This window comes from Bufo gargarizans, chromosome 7, assembly GCF_014858855.1.
Source record: "Bufo gargarizans isolate SCDJY-AF-19 chromosome 7, ASM1485885v1, whole genome shotgun sequence".
In the NCBI taxonomy this organism is placed as follows: domain Eukaryota; kingdom Metazoa; phylum Chordata; class Amphibia; order Anura; family Bufonidae; genus Bufo; species Bufo gargarizans.
The window spans coordinates 19,648,128-19,669,741 of NC_058086.1; the positions used below are offsets into that span (position 1 = coordinate 19,648,128).

Sequence of the window (21,614 nt, forward strand, 5' to 3'; positions counted from 1 at the left end):
CAGCTGTATCCAATACCACGGATCCCACGTGGACACAGAACAATTGTAAAAAATGATGTTACAGCAGCATCTCCAATGATCTCCTTTATTGTGGTATTACAAAGCGTATGTGCAGACAGATAATGCACCTGTTTCGGCTGTCCTCAGCCTTTGTCAAGCATACAATGTACAACCATTGATTCCACATATAAATAGTGACACACTTATACCGCCCCAACAATCCACTCCAATCAGCAGTGTGTGGGCAGATACCCATCCCCCAAACACAGACATCCCATTGGGCAGAAATCCCAATGCTTGTTTTGCATAGTAGATGATCGCACCCGAGTTCTTACCTCCAAGGAGTAATCATGTCACAATACATTCCAGCTGCATGTTGGCGTCCATCAAGCGCTAATGTGCATGTCTGACTGCAAAGCGTCCTGTGTGTACATGGCGACATTGCGCGCACTTCTAGCATCACGGGAATCAGCGGGATCTCGTTCGCACTCACATGTTCATACCTCCGCATCACCAGACATCATCATGGTCACCTGACCTGTGTGTTGTGAACAGCTCGTTCCTCCCACTCGCCTGACGTCATGCCACATCATGTTGCCAAGGACACACACTCGCCGATTACTAAATGCAATCCAATCCCTCAAAAAGAGGGGGGGGGGGGAAACCGCACAATCCATATGATAATAGCAGCTGGAGCGACCCTTGTGGTACACTATGGTGCGATCAGCCAATCCATATGATAATAGCAGCTGGAGCGACCCTTGTGGTACACTATGGTGCGATCAGCCAATCCATATGATAATAGCAGCTGGAGCGACCCTTGTGGTACACTATGGTGCGATCAGCCAATCCATATGATAATAGCAGCTGGAGCGACCCTTGTGGTACACTATGGTGCGATCAGCCAATCCATATGATAATAGCAGCTGGAGCGACCCTTGGTACACTATGGTGCGATCAGCCACAATGGACACAAAAATGTCAGAGTACAATAAATAAAAACCAGCACAATGTGAATCTCAGGGGGCAATTACAGTGATACACATTAAAATCATTTGTTACATGTACATACAAAATCGTATAAAATCTATACCTGTGTATAAAGGGGAGTACTCTAATCGATCCCTGCAACATTGAACTCCAAATTGAGTCCATAAGGCTGCATTGATCTCAGAGCATATATCCATTTAAGTTCTTTTTTCCTCGATATTTTGTCCCTATCACCCTCTCTTGTGAGTGTCCCCACTGCGTCTATTACTCGGAATCGAAGTTGATTGATAGAGTGTCCACGCTCGATGAAATGGCTCGCCACTGGTTTGTCCAGCATCTTCTTCCTAATTGTACTCTTGTGTTTATTGATCCGTTCCCTGATCTTCATCGTGGTCTCGCCCACGTATATAAAAACACAAGAGTACAATTAGGAAGAAGATGCTGGACAAACCAGTGGCGAGCCATTTCATCGAGCGTGGACACTCTATCAATCAACTTCGATTCCGAGTAATAGACGCAGTGGGGACACTCACAAGAGAGGGTGATAGGGACAAAATATCGAGGAAAAAAGAACTTAAATGGATATATGCTCTGAGATCAATGCAGCCTTATGGACTCAATTTGGAGTTCAATGTTGCAGGGATCGATTAGAGTACTCCCCTTTATACACAGGTATAGATTTTATACGATTTTGTATGTACATGTAACAAATGATTTTAATGTGTATCACTGTAATTGCCCCCTGAGATTCACATTGTGCTGGTTTTTATTTATTGTACTCTGACATTTTTGTGTCCATTGTGGCTGATCGCACCATAGTGTACCAAGGGTCGCTCCAGCTGCTATTATCATATGGATTGGCTGATCGCACCATAGTGTACCAAGGGTCGCTCCAGCTGCTATTATTATATGGATTGGCTGATCGCACCATAGTGTACCAAGGGTCGCTCCAGCTGCTATTATCATATGGATTGGCTGATCGCACCATAGTGTACCACAAGGGTCGCTCCAGCTGCTATTATCATATGGATTGGCTGATCGCACCATAGTGTACCACAAGGGTCGCTCCAGCTGCTATTATTATATGGATTGGCTGATCGCACCATAGTGTACCATGGGTCGCTCCAGCTGCTATTATCATATGGATTGGCTGATCGCACCATAGTGTACCACAAGGGTCGCTCCAGCTGCTATTATTATATGGATTGGCTGATCGCACCATAGTGTACCATGGGTCGCTCCAGCTGCTATTATCATATGGATTGGCTGATCGCACCATAGTGTACCACAAGGGTCGCTCCAGCTGCTATTATCATATGGATTGGCTGATCGCACCATAGTGTACCAAGGGTCGCTCCAGCTGCTATTATCATATGGATTGGCTGATCGCACCATAGTGTACCACAAGGGTCGCTCCAGCTGCTATTATTATATGGATTGGCTGATCGCACCATAGTGTACCACAAGGGTCGCTCCAGCTGCTATTATCATATGGATTGGCTGATCGCACCATAGTGTACCAAGGGTCGCTCCAGCTGCTATTATCATATGGATTGTGCGGGTTTTTTCCCTCTTTTTGAGGGATTGGATTGCATTTAGTAATCGGCGAATGTGTGTCCTTGGCAACATGATGTGGCATGACGTCAGGCGAGTGGGAGGAACGAGCTGTTCACAACACACAGGTCAGGTGACCATGATGACGTCTGGTGATGCGGAGGTATGAACATGTGAGTGCGAACGAGATCCCGCTGATTCCCGCGATGCTAGACGTGCGCGCGATGTCGCCATGTACACACAGGACGCTTTGCAGTCAGACATGCGCATTAGCGCTTGATGGACGCCAACATGCAGCTGGAATGTATTGTGACATGATTACTCCTTGGAGGTAAGAACTCGGGTGCGATCATCTACTATGCAAAACAAGCATTGGGATTTCTGCCCAATGGGATGCCTGTGTTTGGGGGGTGGGTATCTGCCCACACACTGCTGATTGGAGTGGATTGTTGGGGCAGTATAAGTGTGTCACTATTTATATGTGGAATCAATGGTTGTACATTGTATGCTTGACAAAGGCTGAGGACAGCCGAAACGGTGCATTATCTGTCTGCACATACGCTTTGTAATACCACAATAAAGGAGATCGTTGGAGATGCTGCTGTAACATCATTTTTTATAACTACCCTAAGCAAAGGTCATCAATATTAAAGGGATTGGCCCATCTTATACATTATGGGCATATGGCTAGAATGTGCCCCTAATGTCTGATAGGTGCAGGTCCCACCTCTAGGACCCGCACCTGTCTATGGAACGGAGCCTGCAAAGTGAAGAAGAGTGGACCGCGCATGTGAGGCCACCCTCCATTCATTCCTATAGGACTGCCGCTCGGTTATTTTAGGAAGTCCCATAGAAATGAATGGGAAGCGCACTGTGCAAGCTCAGACACCATTGCAATTGCTTCTATTGGGGTTAAAAGAAATAGCCAAGCCAGGGCTCCTATAGAAATGAATGAAGGGCGCCCCCGCATATTTGCGGCCCACTCTCCTTCACTATGCGGGCTCCATTCTAGAGGTAGGTACAGGTCCCAGAGGTGAGACCCGCACATATCAGACATTGGGGGTATGTCCTAGCGATATGCCTCCATTATATGAGATGGACCAACCCCTTTAAAATCACAGAAAATCCCTTTAAGAAAACGTATGTAGCAATCGCAAACATTTGAAGATTTACAGTAACTTTGGCAAATCTAAAACTAATAAAGTCTCCTATTCGCCATGTTGTAATATTCATTCTAAATCAATTGTAGGAAGGCATAACTCACCTCATGTAAACTTGGCACGGACTGACAGGCAGGATTTATTGCTTGCTCCCTGTTAACAGCTTGCACAGAGCCCATTCTGACGGATGGTGCTTGAGAAAGAAGCAAAGAATTAATTTGTCTTTCACTGTTTTGTTTTGATCCTATTTAAAGGGGTTATCTCACTTAATACACAGCACTTACTAATGTATTGCGATTGTCCATATTGCCTCCTTTGCTGGCTGGATTCATTTTTCCATCACATTATATACTGCTCGTAAACAGGGGGTTGTAAGCAATACAGCGCTGGGTGGACAATTTTATGGATGACTACTTTTACTGATCTCCGCTGAGCACTTGTGCTTTTTGTTTTTGTGGGAGTCTCAGCACCCGAACGGTCAGCAATCAAAACGTCTGATATGTCAAAAATGTTTTAAAATCCCAATTATATATTAACTGCTACTGAAGTCACTGTTTTGTGCAGATCAAAATTTGTCCCTACTAGGGATGAGTGAACTCGTGTTTCAAGTTCGGCATACAAGGTTCGGGTTATCTAAGAATTTCGTTATGGTCAAGTCCCTACTTGAAAACACAAGTTGGCTCATTCCTAGTCCCTACATATAAGCCTGTATGGTATACAAATTTCTCACCAGATAGTGATACTTCTTCTTGGGACTGTTTTAGCCGTCGTCTTTCTCTTGCTGATAAAGGTCGATGATCCTTTGTAATAGTAAAAAGAAAGACCGTTTAGCCGTGGACAGACCAAAGTTTATGACCATCAATGTTCATGACCTTGCAGTGATGCCCTGTAGAAAATCTGGGCAGTTTTATTAGGTACCTGAGATAGCACAATGTCAGGTTTTGAACCACCGCCGGATTCTGCTGAAGTGCCCTTCCTATTGGCAGCTCGTTGTTGTATGGCTGGAGGAGAAGGTAGAGGTCTTGGACAAACCACAGGAGACTAGAAACACATTGATATCTGATCATTTATTTATGCACTAACATACTAGACAATGCTGCACACAGTGGGGGAGATTTACCAATCAAAATATGAAAAGCAGTGTGTCCTTTTAGAAAGGAAACGTGTGGCGCAATATGTGACAATACGTGTAAAAAATGTGCCAAAATGTTGTGTAAGGTAAATAGGTGGTGTGAACTCAGACTAGACAGTCTAATGATGCACCAGATTTTGGGGATACTGTATATCTGACACAGTTTTAGACTGTCTAGCCTAAGTTTACATTGTCAAGAAATTTGACCGTTTTGTAAATCTGCCCCGTTGTATTTACCGAGATTATACCTTTACCCAGTGGCAAGATCTGAATTTCCTCTCTCACCAACACAAATATTAAAGTCAATTTCACAGAAAATAACCACTGTCCCCATTAGGGCAGTACAGCTACTGTGCGTCACAAACCTACTCCCAAAGCGTGCGCCAGTTTCTTGACTGTTTCTTAATGATTGGCAGAGTGCTTGCAAAGCTCTCTGTGGGTGTTAAATCATAGCCACATGATCATATATATCCCCCACCCAGCAATGGTCTGTATGATCAGAGCAGGACAACATAAAAGAAGCTGAACATGTCTTTGTCACAGGCAACAGGGACAATGCCAGAGCGGTAGAAATCCACTGGACACAAGATATGAATGAATCCTTTTCCTACCTGAGACCACCAGCAACATCTGCATTAAACTCATCACCGCTCTAGACCACCAGGGATGTTACATTAACCTCCTTACAAAAACAAAAAACAAAAAAAGAGGAGGAAAAAGAAAAAGGAAAATAGCCCCTAAGCAAAATGGACGTTCTGCCGAGTATACATCCGCCAAAATTGGTCAGAAATTGACAGAAACGGCTAAAATTGAACAATTCTTGAAGTTCCCAAAGCTTGCAATTACAAGAGCAGGACAAAAAGGGCTGCACGACTCCGATGTAGAAAAAAAAGGATGGAGCACCGGATCAGGATATTCAGGATGTGGGGGCGGAGAGAGATGATTTAAAAGCCTAAAGATGAAATTTCACCACTTAATGAAATTTAAATTGTGGTCAAAAGAAATTGAGAGTTAATAAAAGATCTTTCAACTCAACTTGGGGTGATCCAGACCGATGTGCTCCTTATAAGAGATGAGGTCTCTAGAATACATAACAGAGTAACTACCATAGAAAAATCTGTAGAGGTCCTGGAGAAGGAAGTTACAATGTTTAAAATGGAAATCCCTACTTTGAGATCCGAGGGTAAATACCTTAAAAAAAAGATGGTGGATCTCGAAGACAGGTCTAGGCAAAGCAATGTGAAAATAACTGGCCTGATTCAGAATTTAATCTTGGAGAAGTTTGGAAAGGAGCATTTTTCTCCATAATTTTTTGTGGAAAAGGCCTATCGAGTACCAGGGGGTAAACCAATTCCTGGAAGGCAATCGTGGATGCTTCTTGTGAAGATACTCGTCTCACGAGATAGGGACATGATCCTTAGAAGGGCAAGGGAGTGCCATCCCATTTTTTTTATAATGGAAATAGACTGGCTTTTTTTCCAGATTTTTCCAAGGACATTCAAGATAAAAGACGTAGCTACATCAAGGTTAAGAGACGACTTTGTCAAAAGAATATTAAATATTCATTTGTGTACCCGGCCAAACTGGGGATAATTTTTAACAATGAGACTAATTTTTTTGATGCTCCTGGCTTGTGGTGGACTGGCTTGATCAGAATAACATCTGAACTTTTTTTTCTTTTCTCATTGTGGCGGGTGAGGGGGAAGTGAGGGGAGGTGGTCTTAGTTGAGAGATCTGTCCAAGACGGTGGCGGATCAAGAGTCGGAGGGGGGGTAGGTTTATAATTTGAGGGGTGGGTTGCGATGCGTCTCCCTGCTTGGAGGGGAAGAGGTAGGAATTGTGTCTTGCTCTTGTTTCTCTTGTTAATTGATGTCGGTTAGAATTCTAACCTGGAATGTTCGGGGGCTTGGTAATAAATTAAAAAGACAGGCAGTTAGTGACCGAGTTCGGAGATATCTTCCAGCGATTGTTAGTTTAGAAGAGACCCACTTTATCGAGGGGGAGATCCCTCGACTCGGTGGGGGATTGGCTGCTCAGACTTATCACTCCACCTTTACTAGCTATTTAAGAGGAGTAACAGTATTAATTCATAAAGGGATTGATTTCGTCTGCCAGGCCTCCTCCATCGATAAGCAGGGGAGACTTGTTTTTCTTCATGGTAATTTATATGGAAAAATATGTATTTTGGCTTTTATTTATATTCCTCCCCCTTTTTCTCCTCACGTACTTAACTGTTTATTAACCTTTATGGATCGGTGGCCTTAATGCCCAGTCATTGTGATGGGGAACTTTAATTGTGTTATTGATCCAGAAAAGGATAGGGTTTCTACGGAGAGAGATACGTATGTAGCTTTGTCCCGCTTTTGCCAGGAATCTGGCTTTGTGGACATTTGGGGATACTTAGGGAAGAGGAAGCGAGTATATTCTTGTGTTAGTAAATCTGGGAGGTCGATGTCTAGGATAGATCTAGCTTTGATAAATAAAAACTATTTGAAATATATAAAATTTATGAAATATGAAGCTAGGTCTCTATCCGACCATCTACCTCTCGTAAGTGAATTATGTTTGGTCCATGATAAATATAGTGTTAGGCCTATATTCAGATTAAATCCCCATTGGATCTCTATAATAGACAACCATGAATTGATTAAACAAGAGATAGAATTCTTTTGGGACACCAATTATAATTCAGCAAGGACCCATTTGGTATGGGATGCATTTAAAGCCTATATGAGGGGGGTGGTTCTCAGCAATATCTCCAACTTAAGAAAGAGTTATTTCAAGAAAGAGAGAGCTTCAAGAAGACTTTTCCATCAACAATACAGAACAAACCAGTGAAAATATGCAGAGGACAAGTCAGGCTTTTTCTGACTCTCTTGGATAAGGCTCAGCAAAGGCTTTTTTTTTAAGGGACAGAAATATTTTTCTGAATCAGATCGCCCAGGAAAAATGCTGGCTAGTGTAATTTCCAATCAGGATCCCAAAAAGATATAGTAAGCATTCGCTCTCCTAAAGGCATAATGATTCGAGATCAGGAATCCATTAGAGAAGCATTTGTGAAATATTTTCTGGAATTATATAAATAAAAAAATAGTGTTTCAGATGAAACGATTGATTCATATTTGGACTCTCTCTCTCTTCCAGTCCTGACGGATATCCAAAGAGAATACCTTGATGCGGACCTCTCCTTGCAAGAGCTAGAGGCTGCCTTGAAGACTCGTGTGGGAAACTCTTCTCTGGAATCTGATAAGAATTCTATCGTAAATATAGGGAGGTGGTCTTACCCCGTCTTTTGAAGGTATTTATGGAGGCAATAGAGAATAACAGTCTTCCGGAATCAATTAATATAAAAAAAAAGGTAAAGATCACTTAGATATGGGCTCATATAGGCCGATTTTCTACTTAACACTGATGTGAAGCTCCTCTCAAGGATTCTTACCACTAGACTGAGTAAAGTTATTTCATCTATTATACATCCTGACCAAAATGGGTTTATTCCTAATAAGGGTACCCATTACAACTTGCACTGCCTTTTTACCAATGTTCAGTCTTCCGGGGGGTGTCTCGCTCCATCCTGTCTTTGGTTGCCTCTAAGGCCTTTGATAGAGTGGAGTGGAGATTCCTCTGGAAGGTCTTAGGGTACTTTCACACTAGCGTTTTTCTTTTCCGGCATAGAGTTCCGTCACAGGGGCTCTATACCGGAAAAGAACTGATCAGGCATATCCCCATGCATTCTGAATGGAGAGTAATCCGTTCAGTTTGCATCAGGATGTCTTCAGTTCAGTCGTTTTGACTGATCAGGCAAAAGAGAAAACCGTAGCATGCTACGGTTTTATCTCCAGCGAAAAAAACTGAAGACATGCCTGAACGCCGGATCCGGCATTTTTTCCCATAGGAATGTATTAGCGCCGGATCCGGCATTCAGAATACCGGAATGCCGGATCCGTCGTTCCGGCATGCGCATGCGCGGATCGGTAAAAATGAGAAAAATGTACAAGACGGATCCGTCGGTCCGCATGACAAGCGGAGAGACGGATCCGTCCTTGCAATGCATTTGTGAGACGGATCCGCATCCGGATCCGTCTCTCAAATGCTTTCAGTCAGCAGCAGATCCGCCGGATCACACTGCCGCAAGTGTGAAAGTAGCCTTAGAGAGGATGAGTTTTGGAACTAAGTTTATAAAAATGGTTATAGCTTTTGTATAAATCTCCTAGGGCGAGGCTGAATATTAATAAGATGCTTACAAGGTGTAACTTTTTGGGGAGGGGTACTCGGCAGGGATGTCCATTATCTCCATTATTATTTGATATTTATATTGAGCCCCTACTAGAGTTAGGCAAGATCCTATGATTGAAGGCTTTGGGACATTGGGAACAGAAGATCGTATTTTCCTCTATGCTGATGATGTTTTATTTTATATACAAAACATCCTCAGAAGTGTATAATCAGTGTTATTCAGGTTGTTAATTTGTTTGGTGAAGGTTTCGGGTCTTGATATTAATTGGCCTAAAACTATTTTTATGCCCCTGGATAAATTACAACCTTTCATTGACGAGCTGCCTAGTAATTTGATGATTTCCGACTCATTTGAATACTTGGGTATTATTATCTCTGCTAAGATCCAAGACTTTTTACAGTCGAATTTGATCCGATTGATAACCAAATCGAGATATGGCTCCGACTTCCGTTATCTAGAGCCAATAGAATAGCTTTGGGGAAGATGGTGATTTTGCCCCAATTATTGTATATCCTCAGGAATTCCCCAGTATGGATTAAAGATAAGTTTTTTAAGTTGATTGAGAGAATTATCAATGATTTACTCTGGGGGAGGATGTGAGTTAGGCTTAAATTGGAGCATTTTTATAAGCCTATGGAACAGGGAGGATTAAATCTTCCCTGTTTCAAAGGCCATTTTACAGCATCACCGCTATGGTTGTACCATGAATGAGAGAAAAGTCCACTATGTAGAACTTTGATGAAGAGGTCGCCACATGATAATATTTACCCTATTGGAATCTGGTCAATTAATTATTCCCAACAGGACTATATCTACTGCAAAGCTACTTAAGTCTTGGAGTATTATCAGAGATTAGTTTGGGATAAAGGGATCATCTACAGGTCCTAGATGAATTGGTTGGGGATCAGTATTGGCAAAAGAATAACATTCGGTATCTTACACAAGTGGTTGGAAATGGTTATATTTTTTCTTTTTTGGAGTTAGCACAAAGAAAATATTCCTAACTTATCTTGGTTTCTGTATTTTCAGTTACGTTCGGCACTTTCTAGTATAAAAGAAAAAATGTTTTTGATATTGATACTTCCATGTTTTTGCATAATTTGATATAAAGGTGGCACAGAGGGTTAAGATTTCTTAATGCTATAAATATTTACTTAAAGCACGATTTATTAATTCCCAGTCCCCTGGGCAAAAAGCCTGGAGAAGGGACTGGCCAATGATTCAACCGGCTGATTGGGATAATATACTAGGAAATGTAGCATTAGCTTCTTAGAATTTCAATCATACAACTAGTTCAAGTTAATATTTTACACAGAAATTATATTACACCTTTCTGGCTTAATAAATGGTGTTTAAGTAACACTTCTACTTGCCCACGATGTAATACACCTGAGGCTGATCATTTACATATGTTTTGGACCTGTATAGAATTACAAAAGTACTGAAGGGCAGTACACAATTATACCACAAAAAAAATGAAAGTGGTGATTCCATTTATGGTAGAGACCTGGATTTTGAATGATCTTTCCAAAGTTGGGTGCCATGAACATAAAAGGATCCTTTTGCTAAAGATAATGTTTCTGGCAAGACTTTTGATTGCACAGGCTTGGTTTTCATCTAATGCTCCAAGCATAGATACATGGCTAAACCCTCGTTAACAAGATTAAAAGCAAAGACACGCTGAGGATAAATGGTTTAAGATATGGGGAGAATGGAAATCGTAATGATTCCTGCCTCAACTTTTCAATTTCTCAATTCCGCCTCGGGGGTGGGTGGGGGGGATAAGGTATAAGGGAATAAATTGGAAATTATTATTTTGAGGTTTCATTTTGTATGGAAATATTATTCCTTAATAAAAATTTAAAAATAAATAAATAAACCTCCTTACCACATTTGACCCCTATGAATTTTGGCATTAACCCCTTTTCTGCTCTAGACCACCAAATATATTAAGGGGGGGGGGGGGGTTCTCTCACTTAGGCAAATGCCATTTATCATGTAGAGAAAGTTAATACAAGGCTCTTACTAATGCATTGTGATTGTCCATATTGCCTTCTTTGCTGGCTTAATTAATTTTTCTATTGCATTATACACTGCTTGTTACTGCCACCTCTGCAGCGCAGATATGAGGTGGCCTGTATGGGAGCTGTTGCCCATGGGTGTCTATGTGCACTTCCACGGTTCTGGCCACCAGAGGCTGGCACTGTTTCCTAAAGTGTACAAGCACGGCCATCGCTGCTGGATTACAGGGTGGTCGTAAACCTTGGAAACGAGCAGTGTATAATGTGATGGAAAAATGAATTAAGCCAACAAAGCAGGCAATATGGACAATCACAATACATTAGTAAGTGCCTTGTATTATTGTATTAACTTTCCCTACATGATAAAAACCATTTGCTGAAGTGAAACTGTCCCTTTAACTCTATCACTACACTAGACTATCAACCCCTCCACCCTCAGTTTTGTCTTATTGAGGGGGATGGCCAAAAATGTTATGGGATGCTCTGATTTTTAAATGTACTTTATACATGTGCTATAGCTCTCTTTGCTAATAATGACGGTACAGATTATGGTTCTAGTTCTATAATATAAAGTGTAGCTTTGAATGTGAACTTGCAAATAGGGTAAAAAAAAATGGATGCTGTCATTTAACTACAAATTTTCAGAGATGCAAATTCAGTACTAACCATCATGGTCTCGTCTAATAATGATAGGGAGATTATCAATAATTGTTAACTAAAAGCAATACCCGTAATCTGTACACAAGCTTCACCTGCTCATAGTGTGAGGACATATCTTCTCTGATCTTGTGTCTTCGATGTCTGGATAAAGATGGCTCAGATACGGAATTATGGGGCTGTATTTCAGTTTTTGCCACTACTCCATCCTGCACCAAAACAAGAAAATGGTTTATGAATTATGTCACCAGAAACTTGTTACAATAAAAGATAATTTTAAAGAGGGTTTCTGGGATTTTTACATTGATGACCTATTCTAAGGATTGCACCCCACGGCCGCCAATGATCAACAGAACAAAGGGCGTAGCAGCAGTGTGGCCCCAGACGGCAGGAACCCAGCACAGGAAGGTCACGTGAGTGCCATTGCCCATCTGTTTTGCTGATTGGTAGTGGTCCAGAAAACTTTAATACAATGGGGAGATTTACTAATACTAGTAAGTGTAAACTTATTAGACAGGTTTAAACTGCACCACATTTATCATAGTGGTTGATGCTGGATGATAACTCTTCTAAGATTATGCCACCTATAAGTTTGCTTAGTTTTACTCCAAAAATGTGCCAACACGTTTAGGTCACACGCCCCTTTCTTGTTAAGCCACAACCACTTCTTGCAAAGCCATGTTCTTTGTTGGACAAGGTGTAAAAAAAAAAAAAAGAAGTTAGAAAAGCATCTAAAATAAATGATAACACGTACACCACTTATTTGGTGCAAATTGTGACAAAAACTGCCCAATTTTAATCTACATCTCTACATTACAATATTGGTCAAATTATTATTTTTTTATATAAAAACATGCAAGTTATACGTACGGGTTCTGTAACAGGTACAAATGCCTCAAGGAGTTTTTCTGTAGAATCCAAACATTCCTAAAAGGAAATAAAAGAAAAAAGCATTTAAACAGGCTATTTAAAAAATGGCCGATTACAAATTTAAAGCGTATCCCCCTTCTATAAAAATCTCACTGCTCCTGCTGAAAGTTTACATTACCACCGAGAGTGCACTAGAATGGAATTAGAAAGATGCTTTAAATAAATACACTAAAATCAACAACAAAAAATAAAAAAAAAGAAATTCCAACATCTATACGTGTCCTCTGAAAAGATGGAGGTTTTACAATTTAGCTACAAATTAAATGATAATTTTTTTTATAATTTTTTTTTTTTTTAAAGGGTGATAATTTGATGGATTGTTAGACAATTTAAGACCAAATTTTCATTACACTCATTAAAATATGACATATTCTATTCTACAATTGTATAAATATACATGACAAAGCATGGAAGTAATTATTATATACCCTACCTGGTTTGTCTGATGGTCATCTGTGATCACTGGCTGCAAAAGTTTAATGGTGTCTTCTTCATCCTCCATGCTAGCAGAAGATGCTTACTGGCAACATTTTATCTTCCATGTTGGAGTTTAACGCTGGATCCGGTTTTTCTTTGATATTCTGCTCTTCTGGACTGTTTTGTGTCATTTTACCTGGCATGCCACTGCAATCATTCTGGAGCGCGGGTATCAAATGTTCATCACATGCTGCTCTTTTGTCATTGGGCAGGATACTGATATCCACTTTGCTGAGAGTTGAAATAGAAGCTGCTGTATTGTTCATGTGCGGGAGGTCAGGAACCACTGGAGGAATACAGCTTGCTTTCGTCTTTACTGGGCTTTTTCCTTTATTCTGGGTAGGAAATTAACAACGGTGCATTAAAAAGGCCTTATGTTTATACAAGTAGTTTGTATTAAGAAAATAATAAAAAGAAAGAAAATAAAATAAAAAAAAAGAAACAAAAAAGCTAGTTAAGAGCTCATTTGCATGCCTTTTATCCCAGAATTCCAGAGGAACATGTATGGCCTATAAGCCTCCTCATGTCGATTAAGGCGCTGGCTCCCCAAGGAAAGCTAGCACCCCCTAAATCCTGACCTAGGCCTTCACCCAGTTAAACCAGTACTCTCTGCTCTGCACTGATGAGGGCAAATCAGCCTGAAACAGCTGTCTGCAGATGAGATGCTGGCTTACTTTATATCCGAGTCATGTCTCAAGGCCTAGTTAAAGGGTTAAACATTGACTTAAAGGGTAGCGACCTTACATCTGGTGTCATCAGAGGCAGAGCTTGTTAAGAGCTCATTTGCATCCCTTTCTTCCCAGAATTTCAGAGCAGCATGTATGGCCTATAAGTCTCCTCATGACTATTAAGGTGCTCTCTCCTCAAGGAGAGAGTGTACCCCCTAAATATTAGGAAAATAAAATTGAATAATTGCCCTTGACAGAAATATTGCACCCGATAAGGATCTCTTACTTCATACCAGGGCAAGACGCTATTTGGTTACACTCACGTTTTATGTGACCATTTTCCTAGTTTACGCAGTATCTATATACATTCAGAGCCTATATGGTGTCAGGGCTACCAATAAACAGGTAAGGTTAGTTCCACGTTAGCTTTAAGATCTTACTGCAGAGGAACAGCCTACTGGAGCTCATCGCATCAGACATAGCCGGAAAGGGCTGGAGCACCTCCAGGCTCCATTGATTATATTGTAACCTGGTGAGGATCTGGCTTATTTCAGGCATTAGTGCCGGGATTCGGCCAGACAAAAACCAGTGCTTGCAGCAGTTTTGGTCTGGCCAAATCCCGGCACTAATTCCAGTAATAGGCCAGATCCCCGGCAGGTCCCATTATAGTCAACGTTAACCGGCAGGGAAAGGCAGTATATGGCTATGCCAGATATGATGAACTCCGGCAGTCTGTTCCTATTCCGGAACAACCTACCTACATCCCATTGAAAAGAATGGAGCGTTAATCAAGTATGCGCACTACTGCTCCATTCACAGAGGGGACTCGGAGACCCCCTATTCTCGTGATCGATGGGGTCCCAGAGATCACATATACTGAGGATCAGGGGCGTAACTACAATAGGGGCAGACCATGCGACTGCTATGGGGCCAAGGGTAATAGGGGGCCCAGTCTTGGTTGGGATTATCTCCTCTTCTACTGGAGGTGAAAACTTGGTCAGGACTCTACTCTCTAAAAAGGAGCAACTTTTAGCAAATGAGGCGGTGGAAAAACGGCCCAAGGGTCATTGAAAAGGGTTTAGGAAGAAACCCTTCTGTCCTGTGTGGGGGGCCTGGTTTGATCCTTGCTATGGGGCCCTTACTTCTTTATGTAGGCCACTGCTGAGGATAGGTAATAAAGGTTGTTAATGGAAAAAAACTCCTTTACGTTCTAGTTGGTAAGCCACTTGCCCCCTTCATTCATTGACACATTAAAGGGGTAGTCCAAGTTATATTTTAAAAAAAAGGATCTGTCATGGTCTATGTCTGGTATTGCAATACCAGGCACAATCAATAAAGAGAAGAAGTGTTGTTTCTAGAAAATAATCACAGCCTTTTTTCTACCCTTGAAATGGAACCTGTCAGTAGGTTTGAGGTCACTACACCACTAGCACATTATTTAGCTTTCCAAAAGGTCTATGTGAAAATCATCTGTTGCATTAGGGTGCGGAAGAACTTAAAAACTGAGTTCAGGACTTTAGCCCAGCAACAACGGGCGCATGAGCATTGCACAGATTAAGCTAAGGACAGCAACTCATTTTACTGCCCACTTAATGGCATGCTGGTGGTTTAATGGCCTCAAACCTACTGACAGGTTCCCTTTAAATTATGCTCTGTGATGAAATGGAATCTGTAGGACCACACGCAAATATGCTGTGTAGTCGTAGCCATAAAGGTGTTGGGACCTGCACCTATCTCTACAACAGAGAGCGCAAAGTGAACAAGAGCACGCCGCTCGTGCCTGGCCGCCCTCCATTCATTTCTATGCGAATTCCGAAAATAGTCAAGTGTTGGCTGGACTATTTCACAGTCCCATAAAAGCGAATGGAGTGGTGTCCGTGCTTGCGTGGTATGCCCTCCATTTATTACCATGGGAAATTCAGAACTCTCATAGAAATTTATAGAAAGTATGCTGCGCATGTGTGGTGCGCTCTCTGTAGGGGTTGATTGGGAACTTAAAGTGGCCCTGAAAAAATAAAATTAAAAAAAGTAGCCCCATGTTGTAGGCGGGTCCAAAAAGTGGCGGGTCAAGTGAAGTAGGCGGGCCGGCAATACTGTAATGCAGCACAAAATACTTCCCCAGCAGAACCAAATACCACAGTGAAGAACAAAATACTGCCACCCCAACCACAGTATTCAACCGTCACGAGGACGGTAATACAATTGACTTCAGGAGGGCACCTGTGGCCGTTAAGCATCAGATCATTATGTACCTGGCCTGCGGCCATCAAGAGGGCTCGAGTGGCCCCCTGGGCATCGGCCCACCAGGGAATTCCCCTGTAGGGTCTATGGCCAATCCACCCCTGGCTCTCGTTGACTTTGCGGGCCCCATTCTACAGATAGGCGAGGGTCCTAGTGGTGGGACTCACAGCTATCTGGCATTGGTGGCATACCCTAGCAATCTGCTACTAAAGTGTGAGGTGACACAACCTCTAACATTTTATGCATTTTATTTTTAATATAACGAGCAATGGAACAGAATACAAATGAAAAGATAGAAAAACTAATGAAGAAGCAGAAATTCATTTATCTAAAACTATAGAGTTAGGGGGGGAAAAAAAAATCTCCTTTATTTTTTAAACTAAATGATGCCGCATGCAAGCGCATACAAATAAAAAGCTAAAATTTTTACCACTTTATGCTTTTTTCTGCCATCAGGAGATTTTTCTGCTTGGACTTCTGGCTCATGCAGGTCGTCTTTCGAGACACAATTATGGCGGGAATCTTCAACTTTTTTCCGCCGTTTAACTTGTTTTCTTTAAAAAACAAAACAAAGGGCAAACCTGTTTCATATGACTTATGTGAATGTTCTTCCTGATCTTCCAACTTCATGAACCACAGACTAAGGCTCTGTTCACATACATTCAAGGAATGTGCTAGGAAAGGTCCTGGCGCGTAAGCCAAACACATCCATAGGTCCCTACTTACCCAACGGGAGACGGTGTCTGTGTGGCCTCTGTTGGGCATCAGCATATATATATTTTATTTTTTTACTGTCCAGAAAAGCTTTATATAGTGCATTGAAAGTATTTATACCCCTTGAACTTTTCCATGTTACACCCACAAACTTAGGGTACTTTCACACTAGAATTTTTCTTTTCCGGCATAGAGTTCCGTCACAGGGGCTCTATACCGGAAAAGAACCGATCAGTTTTATCCTAATGCATTCTGAATGGAGAGCAACCCGTTCAGGATGCATCAGGATGTCTTCAGTTCAGTCATTTTGACTGATCAGGCAAAAGAGAAAACCGAGGCATGCTACGGTTTTATCTCCGGCGAAAAAAACTGAAGACTTGCCGGAATCCCGGATCCGGCATGTTTCCCCATAGGAATGTATTAGTGCCGGATCAGTCCTTCCGGCCTGCGCATGCACAGACCAGTAAAATGTTAAAAAAAAATATACAAGACGGATCTGTCTGTCCGCATGACAAGTGGAGAGACGGATCCGTTCTTTCTTGCAATGCATTTGTGAGACGCAACCGTATCCGGATGCATCTCACAAATGCTTTCAGTCACATCCAGATCACATCTGGCAGGCAGTTCCGACGACTGAACTGCTTGCCGGATGACACTGCCGCAAATGTGAAAGTAGCCTTAAATGTATTTTATGTGATAGACCAAACACAAAGTAGCAAGTATGTGTGAAGTGAAAAGATAATGATACATGGTTTTCCAATTTTTAATAAATAAAAATCTGGAAAGTGTGGCGTGCATTAGTATTCAGCCCGCTGAGTCAATACTTTGTAGGACCACCTTTCACTACAATTACAGCTGCAGGTCTTTTGGGGTAGGTCTCTACCAGCTTTGCACACCTAGAGGCTGACATTTTTTACCCATTCTTCTTTGCAAAATAGCTCAAGCTCAGTCATATTGTATGGAGAGCGTCTGTGAACAGCAATTTTCAAATCTTGCAATAGATCCTCAATGGGATTCAGGTCTGGACTTTGACTGGGCCATTCCAGTAAATGAATATGCTTTGCTCTAAACCATTCCATTGTAGCTCTGGCTGTATGTTTAGGGGCGTTGTCCTGCTGGAAGGTGAACGTCCTCCCCAGTCACTACCAGGTTTTCCTCCAGGATTGTCCTGTATTTAGCACCATCCATCTTCCCGTCAATTCTGACCAACTTCCCTGTCCCTGCTGAAGAAAAGCATCCCCACAGCATGATGAAGCCACCACCATGTTTCACGGTGGGGATGGTGTGTTCAAGGTGATGTGCAGTGTTAGTTTTCCGCCACACATAGTATTTTGCATTTAGGCCAAAAAGGTTACCTTTGGTCTCATCTGACCAGAGCACCTTCTTCCACACGTTTGCTGTGCCCCCTTTATGGCTTGTGGCAAACTACAAATGGGACTTCTTATGGCTTGCTTCCAAAAATGGCTTTCTTCCTGCCACTCTTCCATAAAAAACTGATTTGTGGAGTACACGACTAATAGTTGTCCTGTGGACAGATTCTCCCACCTGAGCTGTGGATCTCTGCAGCTGCTCCAGAATAACCAGGGGTCTCTTGGCTGCTTCTCTAATTCGTGCTCTCCTTGCCTTGCCTGTCAGTTTCATTGGACACTACAAGAAAATTTAGACTGCCAAATTCTTATTCAAAGTCATAGGTGCATATCCATAAAGCAAACATAGTTTTATCAACTATGTTTGCTTTATGGATATGCACCTATGACTATGAATAAGAATGTGCTAGTCTGAATCTTCTTGTAGTATTTATTGAGGGTAGCACCTCTTTTAGACTGAGCAAACGTTCATCTGCCTGGGGCTTCTGAGCAAAGTATAAATGTAGCTGGTTCCTACACTGCCCTGAAAATGTGCACTTGGATAAGTCCAAGAGAGGCGGTATATTAGTGATCGGGACCTGTCTGCGGAAGCCACCTTGACGCTTGGTAGATGGGCCAGACACAAGTTTGATCAAAATGTGCGCTAAGAGCTTCCATTGATCCATTTATAGTAGGTATAATACCACTTTAATTTAGAATGATCCCCATTTCTCAGCTTTACTGCTTATATGTGCATGCAGCCATTATTATTTTTATTCGTTTCGTTGGACAGGCATGTCTTGGTAGGTTTGTGCCATACTCCTTCCATTTTAGGATTATGGATTGAACAGTGCTCCGTGACATGTTCAGAGTTTGGGATTAAAAAAAAAATAATAATAATTTATAACCTAACCCTGCTTTACACTTCTCCACAACTTTTTCCTTGACCTGTCTGGTGTGTTCCTTGGTTTTCGTGATGCTGTTTGATCACTTATGTTCTCTAACAAACATCTGAGGTCTTCACAGAACAGCTGTAGTTATACTGAGAATAAATTACACACAGGTGGACCCTATTTACTAATTAGGTGACTTCTGAAGGCAATTGGTCCCACTGGATTTTATTTAGTGGTATCAGAGTAGAAGGGGCTAAAGACAAATGCACGCCACACTTTTCAGATTTTTATTTATTAAAAATTTTGAAAAACACGTATAATTTTATTTTTACTTCACACATACTTGTTACTTTAAGTTGGTCTCTCATATAAAAGCTGATTTATACCTATGGAACTGGCTGACCTTTTGCAGGTGTGCTTGGTAGCTGAAGGCATCTGTGTTGGTCTCATGTTCGGATATATCCGTGTTAAAGGAAATATACATTTTTTATATTTGAGATTTAATGAATAGGCGTAAACCTGCTACTGTTGACTCTGCCTATTTGCTCTTTCTACCTGTTTCTCTGCCTTTTTCCTGAACTGCGTGCGCTGTATAACGGTGACGACAAAAGACTGAAAACTGTATATAACAATAAACTATATTTATTACAACAAGAACAAGTCCAATAGTCAATTATTTCTGCTATATTTATTTTGTAAGGGATCGCTCTCGCTCACAGGGGGTCGCAATCACAGACTTCTCCTCTGACAACAGGGTTCAAGTCCAAATGGTGCTTTATTTTGGCACTTCAGCACCAGCACAATTATAAACATAATTAAATAAACACCTGCCCGTCTAGGCACTATCTAATACAGAGGTCTTCTCCCTGACTCACCTCTAAAGCACAGTTTATACACAGGGTCTCAGGCTCCAACCCTTAGCAGGTCAGCTCACCAAACACAAGTCCAGGGGAGAGATCCGGCTTCACTAAGCCATACTGTCTAGCAGCCCACCTGGCTGTGACCACACAAGCCTCTCAGGCTTCCCTCTCTGTAGGGTCACTTCCTCTCCCCCAGACTCATACACAGACTTATCCCAGCTTGATTAACCCAGCTGGCCTCACCTGGAGCCAGGGAACCTGTAATGGACTAGGGGGTGGACTGGAAGACTCCCACTACCAACCTTTCTCCAAGTCCAAAGAAATCCAGCCCATACAACGTTAAATAAAAAACAGCTCCAGCAACTATGCCTTGCTGAAGCAATACCATTTCTGGATTTCAGTTCTCACCCAGCTAAACTGAAACACGGGTGAGATACACCACCCCCACCATACCTCTACCATGCACATTACCACAATATCAATGGAGATATATATATATATATATATATATATATATATATATATATATATATATATATAGACGAAAACGGACAGCAACTCCAAATGGTACAAAAAAGATAATTTATTGGGCCACAGTGGCGACGTTTCGGCTCAAAATCCATAATGAATACATATAGAGTAGCATAATCCATAGTATAAACATAAGTGGCTCCAATATAAATCATCTGTTTCAAATCTTCTTTAATGATCTACAATAAAAACAAGGAGGTGCCAGAGAAATAAGGGTGACATACCACAGAGTCCGCATGTATCCACATCTCAACGATGGCCACACTTGGCGTCTAGCTGGATGGAGTGCGCAGGCGCCAGCATCCGTCCCTACAGAATCGCGTCACATTACGTCCTGATACGGCGCGCCTGCATCATACCTTGCGTCATCAACTACACGCCATTCACTCCACTCCAATGCGCATGCTCAAAGCGTTTTAACTAAAGATACGCCATGTTTGGTACTGGACGGATTGCCCATAGTTCCTAAATCTATATTTAGGGTTGCTAGCTGGAGGCAAAAGTAAGAGAACCATAATCCTCTGTCAGGGGATCATGGTAATCCTATGTTGGGCGTGCATTATGGTCCCGATCGACACCCCAGTATCGGCCGTATACCAAGTGCCGCCCCCATCATGCCACCTATAGCCACCCAACAAGGGTTCTCCTTAATAATACATATTCTTCGAAGAAACAGGTATGTAAAATGTGTCGGAACATGACCCGACCCCAATACACAATCCAATCCAGATGTGACCAAACATGTGGATACCGTCGGACGTGGGATACAGCTTACTTCCATGTGGCAAAACGACACCTAGATTTCATAGCTCCTTTTCTAATATTCATTAATCATATGAAATGTAATGACAATGAAAATTAATAATATTCAATTGAGAAGGAACAAGTTCAAGTTAAATCTCATAATAACCTTTGTGTAAAATCAACACCTACAGTCAAGTGAAAGACGTATAGCAAATGACACAAGACATAACAGCATGTGAATTCGTGATTGATCTCTTGAATGTTATCCTGAGGCAGAACTATTTTCTGTTTCAGGACACATTCTATAAACAAATCAGAGGCGTGGCGATGGGGTCCCATGTGGCCCCCACATACGCAAATATTTTCATGAGGTGTTTTGAGGAGGATGTCGTCCATGTATCCCACCACAGCAACAAAATCTTGAGGTGGTGGAGATACATCGACGACATCTTCCTCATA

General features: G+C 41.8%; 1 protein-coding gene across 1 annotated transcript in view; it reads right to left on the reverse strand.

The window, feature by feature from the left end:
• Positions 1 to 21,614, reverse strand: part of NEK4 (NIMA related kinase 4) — a 63,704-nt gene that overhangs the window by 11,793 nt on the left and 30,297 nt on the right. Inside the window, 8 exon segments of the mRNA XM_044301989.1 lie at positions 3,809 to 3,897; positions 4,435 to 4,504; positions 4,623 to 4,745; positions 11,847 to 11,960; positions 12,622 to 12,678; positions 13,115 to 13,216; positions 13,218 to 13,493; positions 16,498 to 16,621. Of these exon segments, the coding sequence (XP_044157924.1) occupies positions 3,809 to 3,897; positions 4,435 to 4,504; positions 4,623 to 4,745; positions 11,847 to 11,960; positions 12,622 to 12,678; positions 13,115 to 13,216; positions 13,218 to 13,493; positions 16,498 to 16,621 (955 nt within the window).